The sequence below is a fragment of the Phycodurus eques genome, chromosome 12 (genome assembly GCF_024500275.1).
Source record: "Phycodurus eques isolate BA_2022a chromosome 12, UOR_Pequ_1.1, whole genome shotgun sequence".
NCBI classification, from domain to species: Eukaryota; Metazoa; Chordata; class Actinopteri; order Syngnathiformes; family Syngnathidae; genus Phycodurus; species Phycodurus eques.
This window is the reverse complement of record NC_084536.1, coordinates 5,768,386-5,791,711: the sequence shown is the minus strand read 5'-3', so window position 1 is coordinate 5,791,711 and position 23,326 is coordinate 5,768,386. Positions and strand designations below refer to the sequence as shown.

The 23,326-nt window shown below is 39.5% G+C and overlaps 1 protein-coding gene across 4 annotated transcripts in view; it reads left to right on the top strand.

The window, feature by feature from the left end:
- LOC133410532 (diacylglycerol kinase beta) overlaps positions 1 to 21,843 on the top strand; it is a 117,595-nt gene extending 95,752 nt beyond the window's left edge. For all 4 annotated transcript variants that reach the window (XM_061691849.1, XM_061691854.1, XM_061691850.1 and 1 more), the window contains 3 exons: positions 7,296 to 7,416; positions 11,907 to 11,967; positions 17,184 to 21,843. In XM_061691849.1, the coding sequence (XP_061547833.1) occupies positions 7,296 to 7,416; positions 11,907 to 11,967; positions 17,184 to 17,282 (281 nt within the window). In that variant the 3' untranslated portion in view covers positions 17,283 to 21,843. The remainder of the gene's footprint in view (positions 1 to 7,295; positions 7,417 to 11,906; positions 11,968 to 17,183) is intronic.
- Positions 21,844 to 23,326: the final 1,483 nt, after the last annotated feature.

Sequence of the window (23,326 nt, the reverse complement as noted above, 5' to 3'; positions counted from 1 at the left end):
ATCTATCTATCTATCTATCTATCTATCTATCTATCTATCTATCTATCTATCTATCTATCTATCTATCTATCTATCTATCTATCTATCTATCTATCTATCTATCTATCTATCTATCTATCTATCTATCTATCTATCTATCTATCTATCCATCTATCTATCTATCCATCCATCCATCCATCCATCCATCCATCCATCCACTCTGTATCTGCAGCACGGTGGTTAGCACATCTGCCTCACAGTTCGGAGGTTTTGGATTTGAATTCCGGGTGCTCCAGCTTCCTCCTTCATTCCAAAACCATGCACATTATACATTCATAAGATCGAAAAGACCAAATACATATATATAAACATATATTGTATTGAAATTAAATTTATTCGGTCTTTTTTAGTATAGATGTTATTGGAGGATGCAAAAAGTAATTAAAAGTAATCAAGTTAAATTTATTCATCTTATGGTACTTGAATTACATTACTAACATCTTTTAACAGGTAACTAGTAACTGTATCGTAATACATTTTTAAAGTAATCCTCCCAACCCTGCATAAATGTTGTATATGATTCACTGGCATCAGGCTGGAATTAGACAAAACAAAAAGCAGCCAATTCTCAGTGACTTGGCAGAGCAAACGGCATCCCATCCCAGGATTCAATGCTGCATGCTGGCGTTATGTAAGAGGCTGTTCTCATCTATTCTTAGCTCTACCTCGCTGATGCCGTTTGATGGCCGCTTCCAAAGCGCAGCTGATGTGAGAACACAGAGCGCAGTGGGGCTACTCCACCATCGTGCCTCAACCCAGCGGGGCACGGTCAGGTCGGTGTGCCCATGTTTGGCACGGGTGGTAGGAAGCAGAGGAGTGCAAGCGCATGTAGGCGTGGACTCAAGAAGGGCGAGCGGTTATATTAAACACTACATGTACAAACAATTATCTATGAATGGAGGTGGTTAACATCTCAAACAAAGCAGCCAAATCTTGCGTGTTGTGTTTGTTTAGTGCACTCAAACTCCTGCAAAGCTATGAAAATATATTCAGAGGTGGCAAACGTACTCACACTATGCTTTAGTGGAAGTACAGGTACTTTAAAGAAAAACAATTCGAAAGAATGGTAACATTAGAAGTACTGATTCAACTGTACTGAATTAAAAGTTTTTTAAAAGGTACTGTACAGACTGAAATGTCGAAGCACAAAAGTAAAAGGTAAAAATAAACCTTTACAATCAATTATATACAATACCCATTTTGATAACCTGGCACAAAGAAAAAAAACACTACATGCATACAAAATAGTTTCCCTCTTTTATCAACCTACAAAGTGCTCATATTGGGAAGAAGAAAAATAACAAAGGTTGCATGTGTTTGTTTAAGAGCCAGCGAACATTGGCTCGACGTTTATGCAATCAAAACACGTTCCCATGAATTTGCTAACATTGTGAACTGAATAAAAAAAAGAAATAAATAAATGAAACATGGCTCAGTCTCGTAGCTGACAAAATGAAACATTTCAAAGACCTTAGATGGGGATTTATCGGGTTGGGTTTCGTGGTTGATCAACCCCCCCCCACACACACACCGAAAAAAGAACTAACAAAAAGTAAAACAAAAGTTATTTTTTTTAGGGTAAAAATGAAGAAAATTTGAAAGAAAAAGAAAAACCTCGAATAGGTGAATCCGCTGGTGCCAAACCGCGAGTATGCGGGGGTCCACTGTATCTTTCTGAAAAATGTATCGAAGTACAATAACGTAGTATTTGTACTTTGTAACTTCCTACCATTCAATATATTAAGTATGGAAAATGAACAGGTTCACCAATCACACTTTTTGCATCCTATTGACGCCCCAGATAGGCAGTCTAGCCAACGACAGTGCAGTGCGGAATGGAGTTCTCACTTTTACATTTCATGATTTTGGAGTTTTGAAAATATTCCTGTTGTCCAATTTTAAAAAATCATTATTATTTAACAGTATGCTTGGGATGAAGCTACGCGGTCGCCCCCATAGTCATTTGAATCCATCAAATTTTACCAAAATTATCTTTTTCCGCTCCAAGATAACTAATACTGTATATAGTGGTACCTTGAATTACAAGTGTCCCAACTTATTGAGTTAAGAGCCCTTTGTTTGATCCTTTATTTGCTTTGTGCTGCATGCCCAAATATTTGTTACAAGCGAGCTTCGGATACACTGATGGTCGGGTGAAGTAGAAAAAATGAGAGCCACAGTCGTCGATGCACATTCAGCAATTTATTGAACAGTATAAACAGTCAAATTCACAAATACAAAATGACAGCGAGCACTCACAAGCAGCTACAGTAGGCCAAAAGCCCTGCACAGAGGCTCGCACGACTAACTGGCCATGTTCCTGATGTCTCTCACTAGACCACACCCCTTAAAGGCAAACAAATCAGGCAGTCAGTTGTTGTGACTTCCAGCTTGTCCAAACGTACAGTAATTACGCTTATAAAACCAGGAACGCCATGGCAGAATCTATTTAGAGCATCTTTATTTCAATTTTATATATGCCAAATTGGTGGCACGGTGGCCAACTGGGTAAGCCCATCCACCTCACAGTTCAGAGGGCGAGGCTTCGAATCCAGCACCGGCCTTGCTGTGTGACGTTTGCATGTTCTCTCCTGGTACTTTGGTTTCCTCCCACATTATACAAACGTGTTCATATTTTTTGTCTGTGTGTGCCCTGTGATTGGCTGGCATCCAATCCAGGGAGTACCCCACCTCTCGCCCAAAGTCAGCTGGGATAGGCTCCAGCACACGTATGAGGATCAACCATATCGAAAATGGAAAATACATGAAATGATGACAACTTTAAATGTTTATTTACGACAACTTAAAAATAGCAGTTTGTTCTAACAATCAAAAAGGGTTTACATGAAGTAAAGATTTGTATTTAAAGAATTAAGCCAATTTCATTATTTTTTATTTAGGTCCACCTGAAATAATTGATGCGGTACAGTGGCCGACTGGTTAGCACATCTCCCTCACAGTTCTGAGAACCCGGGTTCAAATCTGGCCTCGCCTGTGTGGAGTTTACATGTTCTCCCCGTGCCTGCGTGGGTTTTCTCCAGGTACTCCGGTTTCCTCCCACATCCCAAAAACATCTATGGTAGGTTAATTGAAGATTTAAAAAATTGCCCGTAGGTGTGAATGGTTGTTTGTTTATATGTGCCCTGCAATTAGCTGGCAACCACGTTTGCATGTTCTGACCTGGTACTTTGGTTTCCTCCCACATTATACAAACGTGTTCATATTTTTTGTCTATATGTGCCCTGTGATTGGCTGGCATCCAATCCAGGGTGTACCCCGCCTCTCGCCCGAAGATAGCTGGGATAGGCTCCAGCGCGCCCGCGACCCTAGTGAGGAGAAGCGGTACACAAAATGGTTTGCTTCACCTTAAGAAATTAGTTTACATGAAGTCAAACATGATGGACGATTTCAATTTATTTAAGTTCATCCAAAGTTTAAATTTTTCAGTGTAATAAATAGAGAACTACACTGAAAACAAATTAACAAACCTGTCACATATTTATTTTTTTTAAGTCAAATTATTGCAAATGTTTGGTTTATGATTGAAATGTTTTTTATTTATTTATTTATTTTTTACTTCACAGTAATTTAAATTTACAGCTTGGCACCGAACTGAAATATTTCATTTGGACCAAAGGATTTCATTTTATTGAATGTGATCTGCGCATGCATTGTGGACTTGGAAGGAAGAAGCGATGTTGACATTGATATGAAAAATTAATAAACTTTGCATTTACATTTAGTTTAAAGGGGACATATTTTTCCAAACCAACTTTTTCTAGTATGTGGGATGTAATATTGTCTCTGTGGTGCCTCAGTAGCATGTGAAATAGGAATTGAAATCATCCACACATTCCTGAGTTCCAAACATTTTTCTGCGAGGCCTGAAATCACGCCATTTGAATTTCTCGAGCTTATCTACTTCACCAGCGAAGATCTCTGCCCCCGAGCCAGCGCTGTCAATGTAACAAACACGTGTGCTCTCACAAGGGGGTCTTCTACATGGAGGCAACCAATCAGAGGAAAGGGGGCAGTCTTAGCCAAATATGGACAAACCGGATTCAAAAACTGGGTCAAACCGAAGTAGCTGTCAGAGGGGCCTTTTCTGGACACTCGTATGACAAAACCAAGATGGTTTTTGAAATGAAATTGACACTTTTATACTAACCCCATTATAGAGAGTCACTCTATGGAAGTCTAAATAGCCGAAATACGGCACCTTTAAAGTCATTTATGTTTTTAAGCATGTAGCTGACTGGACATAATATTCAGCCCTTGAATCTGACACATTACTGTCTGGGGAGTGCTGGCCAAGTAGACGGTACGCTATTGGGGATGGGAGGAGCTGCTGCTTAAATGTATATATTTCTCTCAGATCAACCAGAAAGACACCATAAAACATTGCTAAATAACAAAGGTAAAAGCTTCTGCCTTGTGCGAAGGTGGTATGAGTGTGTGAAAGTGTATGCGCACTGAGCCTCGCTGCTGTGCGTTTCAACTAAACTAATCTAAGTTAGCAAGAGCTCACATTTTGGCTAACACTGGTAACGTTTGTTCCAATATTCAAACATGGTTTACTTGAAATAAAAACATTCAGTGTAAACTTTCAGGATACACTCAATGAATCATTTTCATTTAATGATTTTTTTTTTTTATGTTCTGCAGTGTTTATTTCTTTCAGTGTATGCAGTGTTGCTCCAAAAGATCTTTGTCTCCATTGTAAGGCAATGGGTTAGCAATGTATGCTACATTAGCTTCAGTCTTTGTTGTGCATGATTTCCCTGTGTTACTTTGCCAAGGCGCATGTAAACTGGAAAGGTCAATTTTGTGCTTTTGGCTGCATTTTTGTTCTTTTACTCTTAACTAATATGTCAACGATGAGTCTGACAAAAATGAAAACTCAACTTGATGTATCAGTTTTTCCGGCCTTTAGTGTCGACTCAGCTTATGTAAGACTTCCAGTGTGCGGAAAAAAAGTTAGCCATTAGCTGGTTATTAACAACAAGTTTGGAGAAAATAAATATACACATGAGATCCCAAAAAATTCCACCTTTTCAATGATCATAATAACAGTTGAACTAACGAACTAGTTTAACAATATATTTATTATTGCAGTTGACCCCCTTCCAAAAAATAATTTACAGTAAAAAGTGGGATTCAGGCATAGATTTTTAAACTGTTTACTAAAAAGATAAATATTTAGGGTGCAGCACTGAACAAGACCCATAACAGTGTCCTGTTTGCATTTAGACACAGCAAGGCAGCGACAGGGTGAGCGAGCTCGAACCACATTGGGGAATTATTGACTTTGTTTGCACTGCAGTCATAACAGGCTGCCAGTCTGGACGTGTCTGGGCACAGACCCTCAGGCCATGCTGGGACCACTAACTAAATGGCTTTTCTTCTCTATGGACAGTCCCCTAGCAAGCACAGAAGGCTTTTTTTGCAAGTGTGCAGAGTTAATGTGAAAAAGTGAACAAACTCCTAATTTTCTCAGTGAGAGTTGATTGTGCTGTCGCAGCTCACAAATTATTACACCGGCTGTGCAAATAAAATTCATCTCACAAAAAATTTGTAATACCATGCAATTGTGTTTTGTAAATGTGTAATATATCAGAGTTGTATTAGACTACATGAACACTGAGTGGGGCAAATCCTAGAGATGAATACACCTGCCTCACAGTTCTGACATTCAGGGTTCAAATCTATTTGGCATTTTCTGCCTATGCTCTCGGGCGTTTTTTCTGGGTACTCTTGCTTCTTCACTTATTCCAAAAATATGCATGTTAGATTAATTGAAGACTCTAAATTGTCCATAGGTGTGAATGTGGGACTGAATGGTTCTTTGTGTATACGGCGGTTGGCTGGCGACCAGTCCAGGGTGTTCCCCGCCTTGCTCCTAAAGTCACCTTGGATAGGCACCAACTCACCCTAATGAGAACAAAAATAGAAAATGGATGACTGGGCGCACTACTGACATTTTGTCTATGGGAAATGAATGAATGATTACTACAAATCTAGCAAGCACACACGTAGGTTATTTTGAGTACAACACTTCGCTTACACACTTTGTCAGGAAAAATACACTTCTAAAGATGCACAAAATATAGCACCGCTACACGAGACCTCAATTTAGTGAGCGTCTTTAATTAATCATGTTTTTGCTTGTTCCTTGGCTTTTTGGTGACACTTATTCCAAAAGAAGCTGAGGGATGTTAAGAATAGAACAATGTGAACCAACATGGAGAACACCAGAGTGGATCATCTTGTCTCACGTTATTCCAATTATGTCATATGTTAAAAATCAACCAGATTCTAAAGTAAAGTTTCTTTATTTTGAAGGTCTGAAGGAAATAGCTTTTTAAAAAGCACACTATTGACAAGGATCCATTATGCATCCTCCAGCTCAAACATCTCAGGTTGGAAAACAGTCAAAATCAAGAGGGTTGTTGCTCTGAACTCATCTGCCAGAGTTTGAAGAAAATCCCTTAAAAACCAAAACACTGCCTCAGATGCATATGGTCTTTGAAGTCAGTTATGTCAAATATTACACATTGGATTGCATTTTTATTTTATTTTTTAAAGCATTCTCATGTCAACTTCCCCACATCACCGGTTGGATATAAATCAAAATCAATAGGGCTCTCGCAGACTTTGAAGAAAATTGCTTAAAAACAAAAACATTGGCCAACATCATTCTGGTCTTTGAAGTAAAAAGTCATGTCAAATATTAAGAATCGGATATCATTCAAAAGGAATAGGGATCTTGCTATGAAATAGCAAAATTACCCAAAGTTTGAAGGAAATCATTTTTAAAAAAAATAAAACTCTAAAGAAGAGCTTCTTCCTTTTAATCTTTGATCTCAGCTACCTCAAACGCCCCAGCTTTGATGTCTTTTAAAATCAACTGTTCCTTTGAAACACCAAACAAAACCCACAAAATGTAAAAAAAAAAATAAAAAAAAGTATTTTAAAAGAACAGCGAAGAGTTGTAAGGAACCATTTTTGAATCATTTTGATCTATGAACTCAACTATCTCCAAAAGGATGTACTCTATATGCCTGCAAATATTCTCATTCATCCAGGTAATTTCATTCTCAGGGAATCAAATCAATTGCAACCTGACAACCAGAACAGTCCAGATGCGATCGATTCAAGATACTAAGAATATTGTAATGTACATTGTTCAAAATCAGCAAGGTTTTACCTCTGTGTAAAGCAACTGTGTTAAGTGTTAGCTTGTGTCTTGTGTGCAGATTTCAGCGACCAGCTGCTGGAGGTGGTGGGCCTGGAGGGCGCCATCGAGATGGGTCAGATCTACACGGGACTGAAGAGGGCCGGGCGCCGCCTGGCTCAGTGTGCAAACGTCACCCTCAGGTTGCTACTACTTCTTGTTTCCTATCTGGTTCCATCGCTCCACATGGCTGTCCCGACAGCCACGAAAAATATAATATCGCCATTCCAGAAGCTGGAGGACAAAAAAAAAGAACAAAAACTCATTGTTGGCTTTTTTTATGTTTGTAAAAGCTTTCACAAGTCTATCAGTATTAGCACAGTGTTGTAGTGGTTATCAAATCTTTCTCGCAGGTGAGTGGTTCCGAGTTCCAATCTGGCCGCAGGCCTGCCTGTGGGGAGTTTGCCTGTCTGTTCCGTGCTTGAGTGGGTTTTCTCTCTGATGTCCAGAGTGTCCTGTATCAGTACCCAGGTATCAATATTGGGTCGGTACCGGTCTTATTTCAAGGTATTGGGTACTCATGAACGCTGCAGATCCCATCCACCGATACCTAAGGCACAAAAATCTAGCATTGAGTCATATTTCGTCGGTAGTTGGTGCTACACTGCGGCAGTTTGACACATCATCGAATCACCATGTGCGTCACATGGAACACATAAAAAATACTAGCGGTATTAGTACTCTGTATCAGTCAGTACTCAAGAGTGAATACCCGTACTAGTATTGGTCTAAAAAAAAAAGGCGTATCGAACAGCCCAATTTACAGTAAAACAGAAAGCAGGATTCATAAAAGGAAGGGTCACTGCACATTTTGTACGAGTTGAAATACATTTCCATTATTTCTTCTTATTATGCAGATTAGATTCATTGAAAATTAGACTAAAAGGAATTAGAAGCAATTTCCTGTAACATACAGCGGCTGAAATAAGTGTTTAACACGTAACCATTTTTCTCACTAAATATACTTCCAATGGTGCTATCCATCCATCCATTCTCTGAGCCGCTTCTCCTCACTAGGGTCGCGGGGGTGCTGGAGCCTATCCCAGCTGTCATCGGGCAGGAGGCGGGGTACACCCTGAACTGTTTGCCAGCCAATCGCAGGGCACATAGGAACAAACAACCGTTCGCACTCACATGTCATGCCTACGGGCAATTGAGAGTCTCCAATTCATGCATGTTTTTGGGATGTGGGAGGAAACCGGAGTGCCCGGAGAAAACCCACGCAGGCACGGGGAGAACGTGCAAACTCCACACAGGCGGGGCCGGGGATTGAACCCAGGTCCTCAGAACTGTGAGGCTGACGCTCTAACCAGTCGTCCACCGTGCCGCCCCAATGGTGCTATTGACCTGAAAATTTCACCAGATGTTGGAAACAACTCAAGTAATCCATACATACAAAGAAAATAGAACAAATGAACTAAGACATTAAGTTGTGTGTAAAAATGTGAAATGCCACAGGGAAAAAGTATTGAACACATAAAGAAAGGGAGGTGCAAAAAGGCATGGAAATCCTCAAATCTATCAATAATCAAACAGCAATCCAGTACCTTGTCAGTGCAAATGAATATCAGCTGGTTCGGTCCTAATTGATGGACTACAAAAAGGTCTCATTGCCAAGGTGTGAGTCAAGACACAACTCATAATGGGTAAGAGCAGAGAGCTGTCTTAAGACCATCGCAAACTAATCGTTGCAAAACATAATGGCATTAGTTACAGGCGTATATCTAAGCTTCTGAACGTTCCAGTGAGCACGGTGGGGCCGTAATACATAAGTGGAAAGCCAATCATACTACCATAAATTTGGCTCGATCAGGTGCTCCTCGCAAGATTTCTGACAGAGTGCAAAGAACAATCAGAAGAGTTGTCCAAGAGCCAAGGACCACCTGTGGAGAGCTGCTGCATCATGTTCTCCTCCTTAAAATAGACAAAGTTGGGCCTTTCTTTTCCAACAATCGCAAATACATATTGCCGAGATGCGGTCCAGTCAGCGTGGTAATTTCCTTCTAGGCTGTTGCGTCACCACTTCCAAATACGGGATGGCCGCACCCCCGTTGCCGTCGTCGTCCTTTGACACAGAGTAAGAGCAGTGTGAAAAGGTCTTAGACCAACTCGAAAACTAAATAACAGCATTGAGTGTGAAATACAATACAAGTGCAACTTTTGTCTCCAGTGGACAAATGTTTCCTCAATGTAAACCTCAAGTGATTTGTTCTGTTGAAAGCAACTCTAAAATGCAACTCTGTCAGTCTTGCTTCTGGTTTTAACCCATTTTAGCCTCATATGAACTTCTTTTTGTGACATTTGAAAACCCCCACAGTGTTGTTCCTTCTTTTTATTGCGTTAACGGCACATCCACCACAGTACAGATTCTAAACTGTGAATGATTGGCTATTGCATCCATCCGTCCTTTTTCGATAGCGCTCCTCAACATTTGGTTCGCGGGTGAGCTGGAGCCTATCTGAGCCGACTTTGGGCTGGGTACACCCTGGACTGGTCGCCAGCCAAATCAAAGTGGCCATTGCATAAAAATCTTAAAGGTACCATGCCATCATTTTTTTAACATACCGTAAATTTTGTCATAGTCTTTCATGTCATTTTATCAGGTTTGCAAGATCATTTGGGTTTTGTAAATGCCCAGGCTGTCCTTTTTCAAGCTATTCCAGTTGGTCTATTACACCCGGCAATTGAGACGGACAGTTTTCTCATTAATAATTATGTAAATAAGCTTTGCTCGGATTGTATCGCTGTTATTCTTAATTTAAATAGGGAAAACAGCTTTGCTCTGATTGGTTCTTGGCGATATCACTCGCTTGCTTAAAAAAATGGAAATGCCATGTTATCGTTCTGCTGAGTTGAGTGGGTGGGTACCAACCACGAAGTGGGCAGCTACTTGAATATTAATTGACGAAAGTCAAGCCTCGATATATTTTTTTTTCTTTAAAGAGCAGTTTTGCTCATCATTTTTTCATTTGACGAGCAACTTTCTAATTTTGAGGAGACATTTTTTGCAGGTTTATCACACAGGGCCCAGAAGCAGAGTTATTTTTAATTAAACAATAAAAATAGAACAATATACTGTGGGAATTGAATGGAGGGCTGCAGCTATCAAATATTTTAGTACTCAAGTATCCTCCGAAACTTTCTTCTGTTTGGGTACATAACCCATTCTACCCGTCAGTCCTCTCTGACCACATTTGTCATGTTTTCCACCTACATGACTAAAAGTTTACCCACTTACAGATCAGATGGAGGTAACACAGGCCATATGTCACACAGTGACTACACTGAGCAAAACTTTTAAGCACTCTGTATTTAAGTAAGGTTAATGTTAGGAAAGTTCCTTTTCTGCGCGAACCTGTTCCAAAAATGAACTAGTTCATAGTTCTTTTTTTCTCTCAATATGTTGCTGATGGGCTATTACCCTCAAAATACTGATATTTCATTTCCCCATTGTTGCCACCCATTCAGTCCACATTAGTAGCCAGCTGCAGCTTTCACCCTGCAATCTCAAAAACATGAGGAAAAAGCTTGAATGGTCTTTTTCTTTTTTTAATGAGGAATTAAAACAAAAATGTTTTTTTTTTCTTAATTTGCAAACAGAAACACGCAGCACAGTATGAGAGGAATGAATGTGAATGGACATTGATAACTTTGCCTTCATTGCAGCTCTGGCTGACTATATTAACAAAGAATTTGATCTGATCTATTCTTATATCACAAAACAAAATAAATTCCATTTTATGACAAAATGACCATAGAGTGTTTTAACTAAAGCAGTCTAATACGAATAATTTTCCTCGTAATACATTTTTACAAATATTACGCAGTGCCCCAAAACGCACCTCATGCACTCACCAGCTGCGATGTAAATATTAATAGCGGCAGCGGCCACACTGAATTGCTTGCCAAATTCGGGGTTTATGATAAACGAAGACGCCGGATGATGGCTGAACACACTATATACAAGCCTTCATATGTCAGGGGAAGCCCCTTGCATCTTCGGTGGGGAGAAAGGTTTGTGTTACAACCTCATCACTATGAAATGCTACCATACTTTCGCCATTTTCCATCTTTTGCTCTTGCATTCCTCGTATCAGTTCAGCTTACCCCTTTCCATGCCAGCAATCAAGCTTTGCTTCACTTCTGCATTTTACATGACAACATTTTCACCTCCATGTGTCCGTTGAGCACAAAGAACGATCTATGACTCGCAGCTTTGCTTTTCAAAGTATTTTATGAGGGGCAAAATGTGAATTATGACCCGCAAATAGCGATGCGAGACAGCTTAATTCCAGCCTTTGAAACTATATCACAACAGCCTTTTATTGACTTTTGCATTTAATCAACAAACCACATAGATGTGAAACTTAAACCATGTCATTCCGACCTATGTTATGCATACAACAATAGAACAAATAATATTTTAATGGTATGGGACATTTAAAATTAAGCATGCATGGCTTAAGTCTGTGTATAATATAACTCAGTGGTTAGTCTGGGTGTCATGGGAAAAAGTTTTCAATGTTTGTGCAGCGTGAACAAGATTTAGAGGTGTGTGCATACCTAATCTGACCCTTTGCATCCCGCCCTTCCCTTTGACCACCACCATCATCACTTTTCTTGCTCTTTACAGGACATCCCGTAGGCTGCCCATGCAGATTGACGGTGAGCCCTGGATGCAGCCGCCATGCACGGTGAGAGCCAGCGCTTTTGATTTGAGTTTGGGGTACCTGCAAGTGTGTAGCACGGTTGTAATGGGAGCTAAATGGCTTAACTGTGTTGGGTTGTGCCAAACAGAAACAAAAGTAGGTCTGCTAAAGTACATTGCTAACCATGCTGGGTTGTGCAGAACAAGAACTAGGTCAACATGGTGTTCACAAAAAAGTACATGGTTGGAGCTTTGGGAGCCAAGTGGCTTGTAACTTCTTAACCCTGGTAAAGGTACAAAGATCTTAGGCCACATTTCACCAAGTTAAGTTTAGTTAGCAACGGTACTGTTCTGAACATTCGGATCACACAGGGTATATATGGGCAATAATTAGCCCTACGGGGTACAGAGTACATTAGATCTCAAGAGACAGAATAGGACTTCTAAAGTATTGTACATGGCTTTTCAATGGGCTGCAACCCTGCTTTTGTACTGTTGACATTTTGGAATCATACAGTATCTCACAAATGAGAGTACCGGTACACCCTTGACATTTTTGTTGTATTATATCTTTTCATGCGACAACATTGAACAAATTACACTTTCCTGCATTGTAAAAGTAGTCAGTGTCCAACTTGTACAACTCCAATTCCAATGAAGTTGGGACGTTGTATTAAACATAAATAAAAAGAGAATACAATGATTTGCAAATCATGTTCGACCTATATTTAATTGAATACATCACAAAGACAAGATATTTAATGTTCAAACTGATAAACTTTATTGTTTTTAGAAAATAATCATTAACTTAGAATTTTATGGTTGCAACACGTTCCAAAAAGCTGGGACAGGGTCATGTTTACCACTGTGTTACATCACCTTTTCTCTTAACAACATTCAATAACCGTTTGGGAACTGAGGACACTAATTGTTGAAGGTTTATAGGTGGAATTATTTCCCATTCTTGCTTGATGTACAGCTTCAGCTGTTCAACAGTCCGGGGTCTCTGTTGTGTTATTTTACGCTTCATAATACGCCACACATTTTCAATGGGAGACAGGTCTGGACTGCAGGCAGGCCAGTCTACTACCCGCACTCTTTTACTACAAAGCCACGCTGTTGCAACACGTGCAGAATGTGGTTTAGAATTGTCTTGCTGTGGTTTGGCATTGTCTTGCTGAAACAAGCAGGGGCGTCCATGAAATAAACGTTGCTTGGATGCCAGCATATGTTTCTTCAAAACCTGTATGTACCTTTCAGCATTAATGGTGCCTTCACAGATGTGTAAGTTACCCATGCCATTGGCACGAGCACAGCCCCATACCATCACAGATGCTGGCTTTTGAACTTTGCGTCCATAAAAGTCCGGATGGTTCTTTTCCCCTTTGGCCCGGAAGACACGACGTCCACAATTTCCAAAAACAATTTGATGATATTATGGACCGTAGATGATGAAATCCCTAAATTCCTTGCAATTGTACGCTGTAAACTGTTCAACTATTTTCTCACGCACTTGTTCACAAAGAGGTGAACCTCTTGTTGCAGCCATAAAATTCGAAGTTAATGTCTATTTGCTAAAAACAATCAAGTTTATCACTTTGAACATTAAATATCTTGCCTTTGTCGTGTATTCAATTAAATATAGGTTGAACATGATTTGCAAATCATTGTATTCTGTTTTTATTTATGTTTAACACAACGTCCCAACTTCATTGGAATTGGGGTTGCATAACAGTATACATTTGCTGTCCGCTTAAAATAACTCAACACACTGCCACTAAAATGTCTTTTCTTCTATAAACAAAAGTGAGTACACCCCAAACTAAAAATGTCCAAATTGGGCCCAATTAACTATTTTCCCTCTGTGGTGTCATGTAGTGTGAATTGGGAGCAACTGTGTTAAATTGGGATAATGGTAGCCACACAAAACATTGACACTTAAGGCAAAATTTGAACATTTTCCCTTAAGGGTGTACTCACTTTTATTACAAGTGGTTTAGACATTAATGGCTGTGTGTTGAGTTATTTTATGGGGACAGTAAATTGACACTTTTATACTCGCTGCACACTGACTATATTGTAGCATAGTGTAATTTTTGTGTTGTCTCATGAAATGATATAAAATATTTACAAAAATGTGAGGGGTGTACTCACTTTTGTGAGATACTGTACGTGTACTCTTTGGTCTTGGAAAGGTTACCATGCAATCCAAAAATTATGGCAATCGGCATCATTAGTGTAGATTATACCACAATTTCTGACAGTGTTTACTCGTAGGAAAAAAAGTATGTCATGGTAATTTAGTACCCCAATGAAAGGGTATTGCTAAGTGTGAAAATGTGTTATCTTGGGATCGTGACAATGTAAAGGGCCAAATAAATCCTTGCTGAACAATTCTGCTTAGTAGGAAATTGCTACCCTCAAAGGTTTCTGCTTTTGTACCCGTGATGCTGTATTTGGGAACATAGCTACCTTTGATCCTAAAAAAGGTACATACTGTTACTATGGAGTACAATAATTACCTCTATGGGATATATTGGTGTAGATTATAAACCTATTTATGACAGTCACTTTAGGGATGACAGGGTCTGCTTTTGTATCCTTGACATCTTGGGAACATGGACATGTCCCTTTTTGGTCTTGGAAAAGGTTCAGACAGTTAACTCGACTGGGTATAAAAAGACTACGCACCCCTGTTCAAATTCCAGGTTTTTGTGACATAAAAAAAAAATGAGACAAAGATAAATAATTTAAAAGAAAATTACCATCATAAAACATACAACGCACATGGGAAAAAAAAAACATTTTTGAGAGGGGTAGTAAAAATAAATAACTGAAATAATGTGCCTGCACAACTGTTCAAACTTAACCAATTACATTCAGATTAAATGGAAGTCAGCATACCTGCCACCATATAAAATACCTCTGATTAATAAAATGCAGATCTTCTTGTAGACTTTTTGACATTTGTTTTCCTTTTTTTCAATTGAATTGCACAGATTATAGGTCACATTAATGGTGATTTATTTATTTATTTATTTTATCTTCCTCTTATTTTTATATCACAGAAACCTGGTGTTTGAACAGAGGTGTGTAGACTTTTTATATCCACGGTACATATATGAATGTAGATGTTACTTTAATGGCTACAAAGTCTCTCAACAAAGTACATAACTTTTCATGAAATGGTACATGGATTGTCATTGGAGTGTTACGCTCAAAGATTCCACATTTGTACCCTTGGTACTTTTACATCATGGGCAACGGGCCTGTACCCTTTTTGGTCTTGTAATGGTTGGAACACGTGGTGTCCTACTGTCCTTTATAATTATTTATGACACTGTATGGAAAGACTCGAGGCTATAAGACAGCAACTCGATGGCCTTTACTCCTCAGTGACGAAGCTTTGACCTGCATGAACCGTGTTAGTCTGGATGGAACATCAATGGGATAAAACATCCTGGACAATTTTGCATCCTTGACCTCATGTTCCGCTTTTTTTGTATCCTTTTGCCTTGACTCATTTGCTTTCTCTTGCACTTGTTGGCACATTTCTCTGTACACCCCCAGACTTTCAAATCCAACGCAGTCATGGTGTGCAATAGTGCAAGGCAGGCCAACACTGCTGTTTGTATTAAAAGAAAAAAAGAAGAACATCAGCTATTTTGTGTACTCCATCGCTCAGTCGAACATTTTTCATTTTACCACAGCGGGTCTTCACGGGGGCGGAAGAGCCACTGTGTTTCGTTGTATTATGTGAATGCTAAAAGGGATTTTTGTTTTTTAATCACTATGTACTCGACTGCCGGAAAGCCATTACTATCACAGTGTCACAACATCAAGAATAGGGATACTGTTCGAGTTCATCAGCGACCCTCTTAGACTCCCTGGAAATCTTCAGAAGCCTGTGTTTCACTGATAACGTCATTTCTCCTAAATTCTGAACCTGATCTTGAATCTGATTGGATGAACCAAGGCTATGGCTATTTGCACACTTGTTAGGTTTTGATTTTAGATAGCAAACTCCAAGAAGAATGGCAATGACAGATGAATGTTCAACAACTTCCAGGATCTGTTGAGCAAGACAACAATCATAGAGAACTGTGAAGTCAGAAACCAAAAACCGTACGAAGATACCCACTTAGCTAAAAACAATCACATAAAGAACTGTAGTTGTTTCAACCACAGAATCAGCTAATTGATCCCCCCCGTTGTCGCTTGTTGCCGTCATTACTGTGGAATAGCTTTGTTATTGTTTTTTTGTTGTTGTTTATTTATCGCCACCAAGGATTTGCATACATTTTCAAGGACATTAGGCCACGGTAGAAACATAAACTGCCTGTTGGCAGCTGCTTATTTCCTGGAAAACGGGGGACAAAAGCAACCCAGCAATCTCCCTGCTTCGGAAGTTGAATCAGAAGCTCAACAAAATCGAGATGTTGCCTGGAGCTGACAGCCAGAACGGGGGTGTGAACAACTATTTTATACAACACAGCAGACAGTGGTGCTGACTTCATCTAAATATCAGAGTGCATGACGCCATGTTGCTCTGTGAAAGCCCACGCAATTGGGGCAATATGCCGCCTTTGCTATGTTCTGTGTGAAAGGCAGAGGGTGATAAATGCCTGATCATTTGTTACAGATCTGATTTGCCAATTTGATTCTTGATTCTTTGAATTGGAAAGAGGCTATAGGTCCACTAAAACCTAGTATGTTAGTTCTGTGCAATAACGTACTGTACCAAGAACCAAACATTCCGTGTACTGGAACCAAGCAGGAACCACAATTCCAGGGACTTTTGGTCAAAATACTCCTTTTGTAGCTTTTCTGGGCCGAAAAGTAGCCTTATTTAAACATACCAGGTACTTGCGAAGGCTTCTGATTCCAGACACCAATACTTAAGGCAAAGAAAAGTGACATTGAGTAAGTCCTCCTCACCATTAGTTGACGCTACACTGCGGCAGTTTGATACATCGGCGAATCATTACATGCGTTAAAGAAAGAAAGGTCTTTGTTCACAATTATCAGTCATTGTGTGAATTGTAATTTTTTTGTATCAAAAGTAGTAGTGGTATCAGTACTCAAGAGTGAATACTCGTACTGGTATCGGACTGAAAAAAAAGTGGTAATGAACATCCCTACCAAAAAAGTACAGGTAAGTTACAAATGATATGAAAACCTAATGTCTAAGGTACTAAAGGACAACCTTGAATACATTGTAGCCCTAAATATGGTCTTGGTAATGTTCTCTGCTTTTTACAGATCAGGATCACCCACAAGAACCAGGTTCCCATGTTGCTGGGTCCACCTCAGAAGACGCCCTTCTTTATTTTCAAGAAGCGCACCCGCAGCCGGGACTAGAACACACACGTCTACATGCATCCACAGCAGACTCACTATACAATAACGATAAAGCAAACAAATAAACATACACAAACTATACAATATACAGTATATTGTACCGGCGGCTCAACCAGGTCTGAAGCTCTCTCAGTGATGCCTCCAGTCAACTGCCAACACTCGGCAAATGCCTGCCAAACATGAAAACAACTGCAAAGGAAGTGATGCAAGGACGACAACAGGAAGTTGCCTTCCGAGGCCAGCTTAGAACAAGTGGCGTGAAACACCATCACAAATAATTCAGCAGCTTGTATGAACGCTCGATTCGGGAAATGAAGCAGCTTCATCCATTATTGATCCCTTTTGTTGAGAGCTGGCTGGCAGTGGGTCGTCCGAAATGGGAGCAAACATGTCGGGATTTTTGCATCTCTTTAACTTCAGGCTGACTTCGGCGACACGGGCTTAAAATTTGAAAGTTGATATTCGAGTGGTCCAATTACTGTACATCCCCTCAGGGACTAACAGCCAGGCCCCTGCAGGTTTTTATGTACCAAAGCTAAAACTGTGATCCCCCCCCTTTCTAAATGCATCCCGCTATTTTGGGAAGAGTCTAATTCGCCTCCCACGAAACATGAAGCCTGATTATCGTGTGGAAAAGTGGCTTCGTGCTGCATATGTCCCAACTGTCAAAAGGTTAGAGAGAATATGTCAAACATAAGTCCAACTGAAGAACTATACAGTATTTGTATATATCAGGAATGTAGGATTAGATCATATGTACTGTGCATACAATTCTCTTTTAATATATCCTTGTCATTGTTAGCTCAGCACTTCATGTCAATGTTGTTCACTATCATCACTGGGTCAAGAGGTTTACCCCTTAAGTCAAATTCGCATCCATTTTTTTACTCAGCCGTTGGAAATCATTTTCGTTTTAAAATGTCGGAATGATTAAATTATCTCGACTTAAAAAGTTATGAGGGTGACTTATGGAAGTTAAATGCATACAGAAATACTGGTCAGCTGTTTGGAATTCTACACCATTTTCCCATCATAAGAAATATCGTAAATCAAACTGTCACCACGCAATTTGTCGATGTAATTTTAATATTCAGGATGCTGGTACAATTGTACAAATAAGACGAATAGATAAAACAATAAATAATTACTAAATAATGTAATGAAAGTGAATCGCATATATTAGATATAAGATGATGCTGGAATCTGGAAGTGGGTCCGCTTACCTCAAGAACTTCCCGTAAAAACCGATAAAGCAAAACACAAAATAAATCCTTTAATGCACGTTGAACTGACCTTGCATTTCAAACTCGTTTCTTTGCGGGACCATTTTTTCACCACGCAAAAATTGGCATATGACAATTTTAAAGTAACATTCAAGGATAAGAATTAGTCAACCGTCTTATTTTTTTTTTAAAACATTCTCAATCGTCCCACACATAAAAAGATCCTAACTACTGCACTATAAAACATACAAACAACAAACTGCTCTACATTAACTTTAACAACAAGTGACGACACATACAGTTTGGTGACAATGACCTCTTAATTCTGTGACAGTGACGTGACTTGCTGTGTGGGTTCCTCAGTTTATGATGGTACTGACATACGACGTAAAAATAATTACGAATGGTGTGCGATGAACTAGTTTGCACAGCAGCATAAGAATATGACATCACGCAGCACAAGAAGACACTCAGTTACTGCAATTATGACCGTTTTTCATTGGATTGTTTTATATTTATGGCCAACAAGTGTTTTTCATTCAAATATTTCATGTAATTATGACTTTACAACTATATTAGCATAGGTTAGTGTTAGATTGTGGCATGTTCCGATTCCGCACAAATTTGGGTTGGCGTTGCCACTGTAGCCGCTTAACTTCATGAAGTAAGTATCCCTGTATGTCGTTCAGATTTGGTAGCAATCAGATAAAATCTCAAGGACACGGAAGTGGGTTACACCCAGTGTTGGTAATTTCGTGAACCAGCACACCCCAGCACAACTAAAAGAGGGACGTCTGCATGTTGCGGGCGGGATCACAGCCGACTTCAATCCTGCCCAATCACAGCAGCTCCTCTCATTCGCTTTAAATGTGCCGCACTAGAAACGCACAGTCTTTGATATGGCAGAAGAAGCAACTGATTTGCTCGAGTCCAGGATGTTATTGATTTTAACAATATAATAATGATGGCAAAAGAACAAACCCCAATTCCAATGAGGTTGAGGCATTCTGTAAAATGTAAATAAAAACAGAATACAGTGATTTGCCAATCCTTTTCAACCTATATTCAGTTGAATACAGTACAGAGACAAGATATTTCATGTTCAAACTGATAAAACTGTTTTGTTTTTGTTTTTTTGTGCAAATATTCACTCATTTTGAGCGTGATGCCTGAAACACGTTCCAAAAAAGCTAGGACAGGGGCATGATTACCACTGTGTTACATTACCTTTCCTTTTCACAACACTCAATAAGAGTTTGGGAACTGAGGACACAAATTGTTGAAGCTTTGTCAGTGAAATTCTTTCCCATTATTGCTCGATGTACAACTTCAGTTGCTCAACAATCCAGGGTCTCCGTTGTCGCAGTTTGAATTTCATAATGTGCTACACATCTTAAATGGGAGACAGTTCTGGACTTCTGGCAGGACAGTCTAGTATTCACAACCTTTTACTATGAAGCTACACTGTTGTAACACATGCAGAATGTGCCTTGGCATTGTCCTGCTGATGTTGCTTAGATAGATGGCAGCATATCTTGCTCCAAAACCTGTGTGTACAGTACCTTTTAGCAGTAATGGTGCCTTCACAGATGTGAAAATTACCCATGCCATGGGCACTAACGCACCCCCTTATCATCACAGATGCTGGCTTTTAAACTTTGCACTGATAACAATCCAGATGGTCCTTTTCCTCTTTGGCCCTGAGGACTCAATGTCCATGAGTTCTAAGTACAATTTGAAATGTGGACTCATCAGACCACAGCACACTTTTCCACTTTGCGACAGTCCATCTCAGATGAGCTCAGGCGCAGAGACGCCAGCGGCATTTGGAGATGTTGTTGACACAGTGTATGGCTTTCACTTTGCATGGAAGAGATTTAACTTGCATAAGTAGATGTAGCAACAAACTGTGTTAACTGACAATGGTTTTCTGAAGTATTCCTGAGCCCACATAGCAATATTCTTTGCACAATGATGCCGGTTTTTAATGCAGTGCCGCCTGAGGGATCTAAGGTCACGGGCATTCTATATTGGTTTCGACACTGCTGCTTACTGAATCATTTGATGACATTAGGGAACGTAGATAATGAAATGTTGAACTGAACAAATGAGCCTTTCGCGGATGGACATGATACGAACCTGTTTCCAATTAATCTGTTCACCTGTGGAATGTTCCAAACAGGTGCTTTTTGAGCATTTCTCAACTTTCCCAATCTTTTGTTGCCCCAGTCCCATCTTTTTGGGAACATGTTGCAGGCATCAAATTCATCAAATGAGAGCATATTTGCAACAACAACAAAACATATTTGCAACAACAACAAAACAGTTTATCAGTTTGAACATTATCTTGTCTTTGTGGTGTGTTTAATTAAATATAGGTTGAAAAGGATTTGCAATTTAGTATTCTGTTTTATTTACATTTTACACAACGTCCTTACTTCATTGATGTTTGTAATAATCCCAGTAATAATCCCAGTAATGGTCCCAGCAGGTCTAGGTTTGGACCGACTTTCTGCTACCAAATTGTCACATGGGCGCATGTCAATAGACAAACCCTCGTTGAGCTGGAACGTTCAGCTTGTCGCAGACCGGTCTGCCAAATTGGCAAACGCATTACAAGTTTTGCGCTTGTACGAAAATCAGAATCTGAAGGAATTTGCACCTTGCCATAGATGCGCTGTGTACGAAAGTAGAGCCCATTGTCTTTAGCTGTAGCTGTCCAATGCAAAATACCATGAAACACAAAAACAAATTGTTTCGCTGTGTTTCGGAATAAGAAATAAAAAAAACGCCAAAATTTGGAGATACTGTACATGTTTTTCAGCAGCTCGCTTGTAATGCTGACATGATAGGGATGCGATTGCTCGGAATTCGACTTTTGGGGATAACCATCTCAGTCCAATGTTGTTTGCAAGATGCTCGGTGTGAGATGAATGAAGATGCGCTAAGGTGTGAGGCTTTGTGGCCTTTACACCAGGTTTTCCCTTTAAAAACACACTGATTTTCACTTCAACTTATCAATGCTGATACAAAAACACTGAGACTGTATATCACATAAAGTGCTTCTTGTATGTATGTGTGTGTGTGTGTGTGTGTGCGTGCGTGTGTGAGAGGTGGGGAGTCGATCTCGTGTTTACTATACCGTCACATTTACTGTTCAAACAATGTCGTAGACCACTATAACCACACTGAATGTACATACAATACTTGTCAGTGACATTTGATGTGCCGTCATCTAACCACATGCCTGCTGTAACAACAATAGAGTGAACAAAATAAGAGGAGATACTCAAAAAAAGTCGTCTTGGCTTGATTTATTTATTATTTTAAACAGCAAGTACGACACATATAGTTAACAGCAGGGGTTTGTAGTATTGAGTTACATTTACTCTGTTACTTTTACTTAAGTAACTTTTTGAACATTTTGTACTTGTCGGAATAGTTTTAATAATACTTTTGACTTTTACCTGTGAATTTTTGATAAGAAGAAACACTACTTTTACTGTCTTAGATTGCGCTACATTCTGCTCGCTATTTGTTTTATTTACAGGTGTTCATTATTGCTTGTTATTTTGGTTTGACAGAGACGAACTATATATGACAATTTAACTATTATATGACTTTTTCACCAATCCACTGTAAATACTAGTGACGTTTGACTCCCCTTGACCAATCAAACAGAGCTAGGCAGTCACATGACCGCACAGTCTCCACGCTGCGGCTCCTCACAGGACACAGGTGCAAAGCTTTCAAAGTGAAACATTTACATAAAATACGGCAAAAATGTATATTTCGCATAACACATAAGACATATTTTACTCGATCTGACGGAGGATAAGCGGTATATAAAATGAATGGATGAACTACAGCTATGTCATGCACTGTCATTTGTGTCTGCGTAAAAAAATTTCGGTATTTCAGCCTACAACAACTCCACTTTGAACTTGAGTAATATACAAGAGGCTGTCTCAGTCTGCATTTGCAAAATATAATGCTCATTGGAATAAAATCAGCACTTTAACCACAGCACGTGAATGCAAATTGCAGTTCGTCCGACCCAATCAGCCCCCATGGAGCTTTCTGTTCCTCACTGTAGAAAGGGTTGTGCACTTTCAAAAGTAGCAGGGGGGGTAAGCAAGCAGCAGTGTATCCGTCGCACTGAAGATGAAGATGTAAGTTGGTAGAACTCATATTGTTTTTGAATAATGAAACAGATGTCAGCATTGCTAATAACTGTGGGTGAATACGCCTTTCAAAGTCCAACATAAGTTATACAAACCCCAATTCCAGTGAAGTTGGGACGTTGTGTACAACATTAATAAAAATAAAAATAAAAAAAACAGAATGCAATGATTTGCATTTTCTATTGAACACACCATAAAGACAAAATATGGTATTTTGTGTTCAAACTGCTAAACTTATTTTGGAAAGATTTTCACTCATATTGAATTTGATGCCTGCACCATATTCCAAAATTTTTATACTCACTCAACACTCAATAAGCATTTGGAAACCGCGGACAATAATTGTTGAAGATTTGTAGGTGGAATTGTTTCCTATTCTTGGTTGATGTAAAACTTTCGTTGCTCAACAGTCTGGGGTCTCTTTGCGGTTCATAATGCGCTACACATTTTCAATGGAAGACAGGTCTGGAGTGCTGGCAGGCCAGTCTAGTAGTCACACGCTATGCTGTTGTAACACGTGTAGAATGTTGCTTGGCATTGTTTTGCTGAAATAAGCAGGGACGTCCCTGAAAAAGACGTTGCTTGGATGGCAGCATATGTTGCTCCAAAACCTGTACCTACCTTTCAGCATTAATGG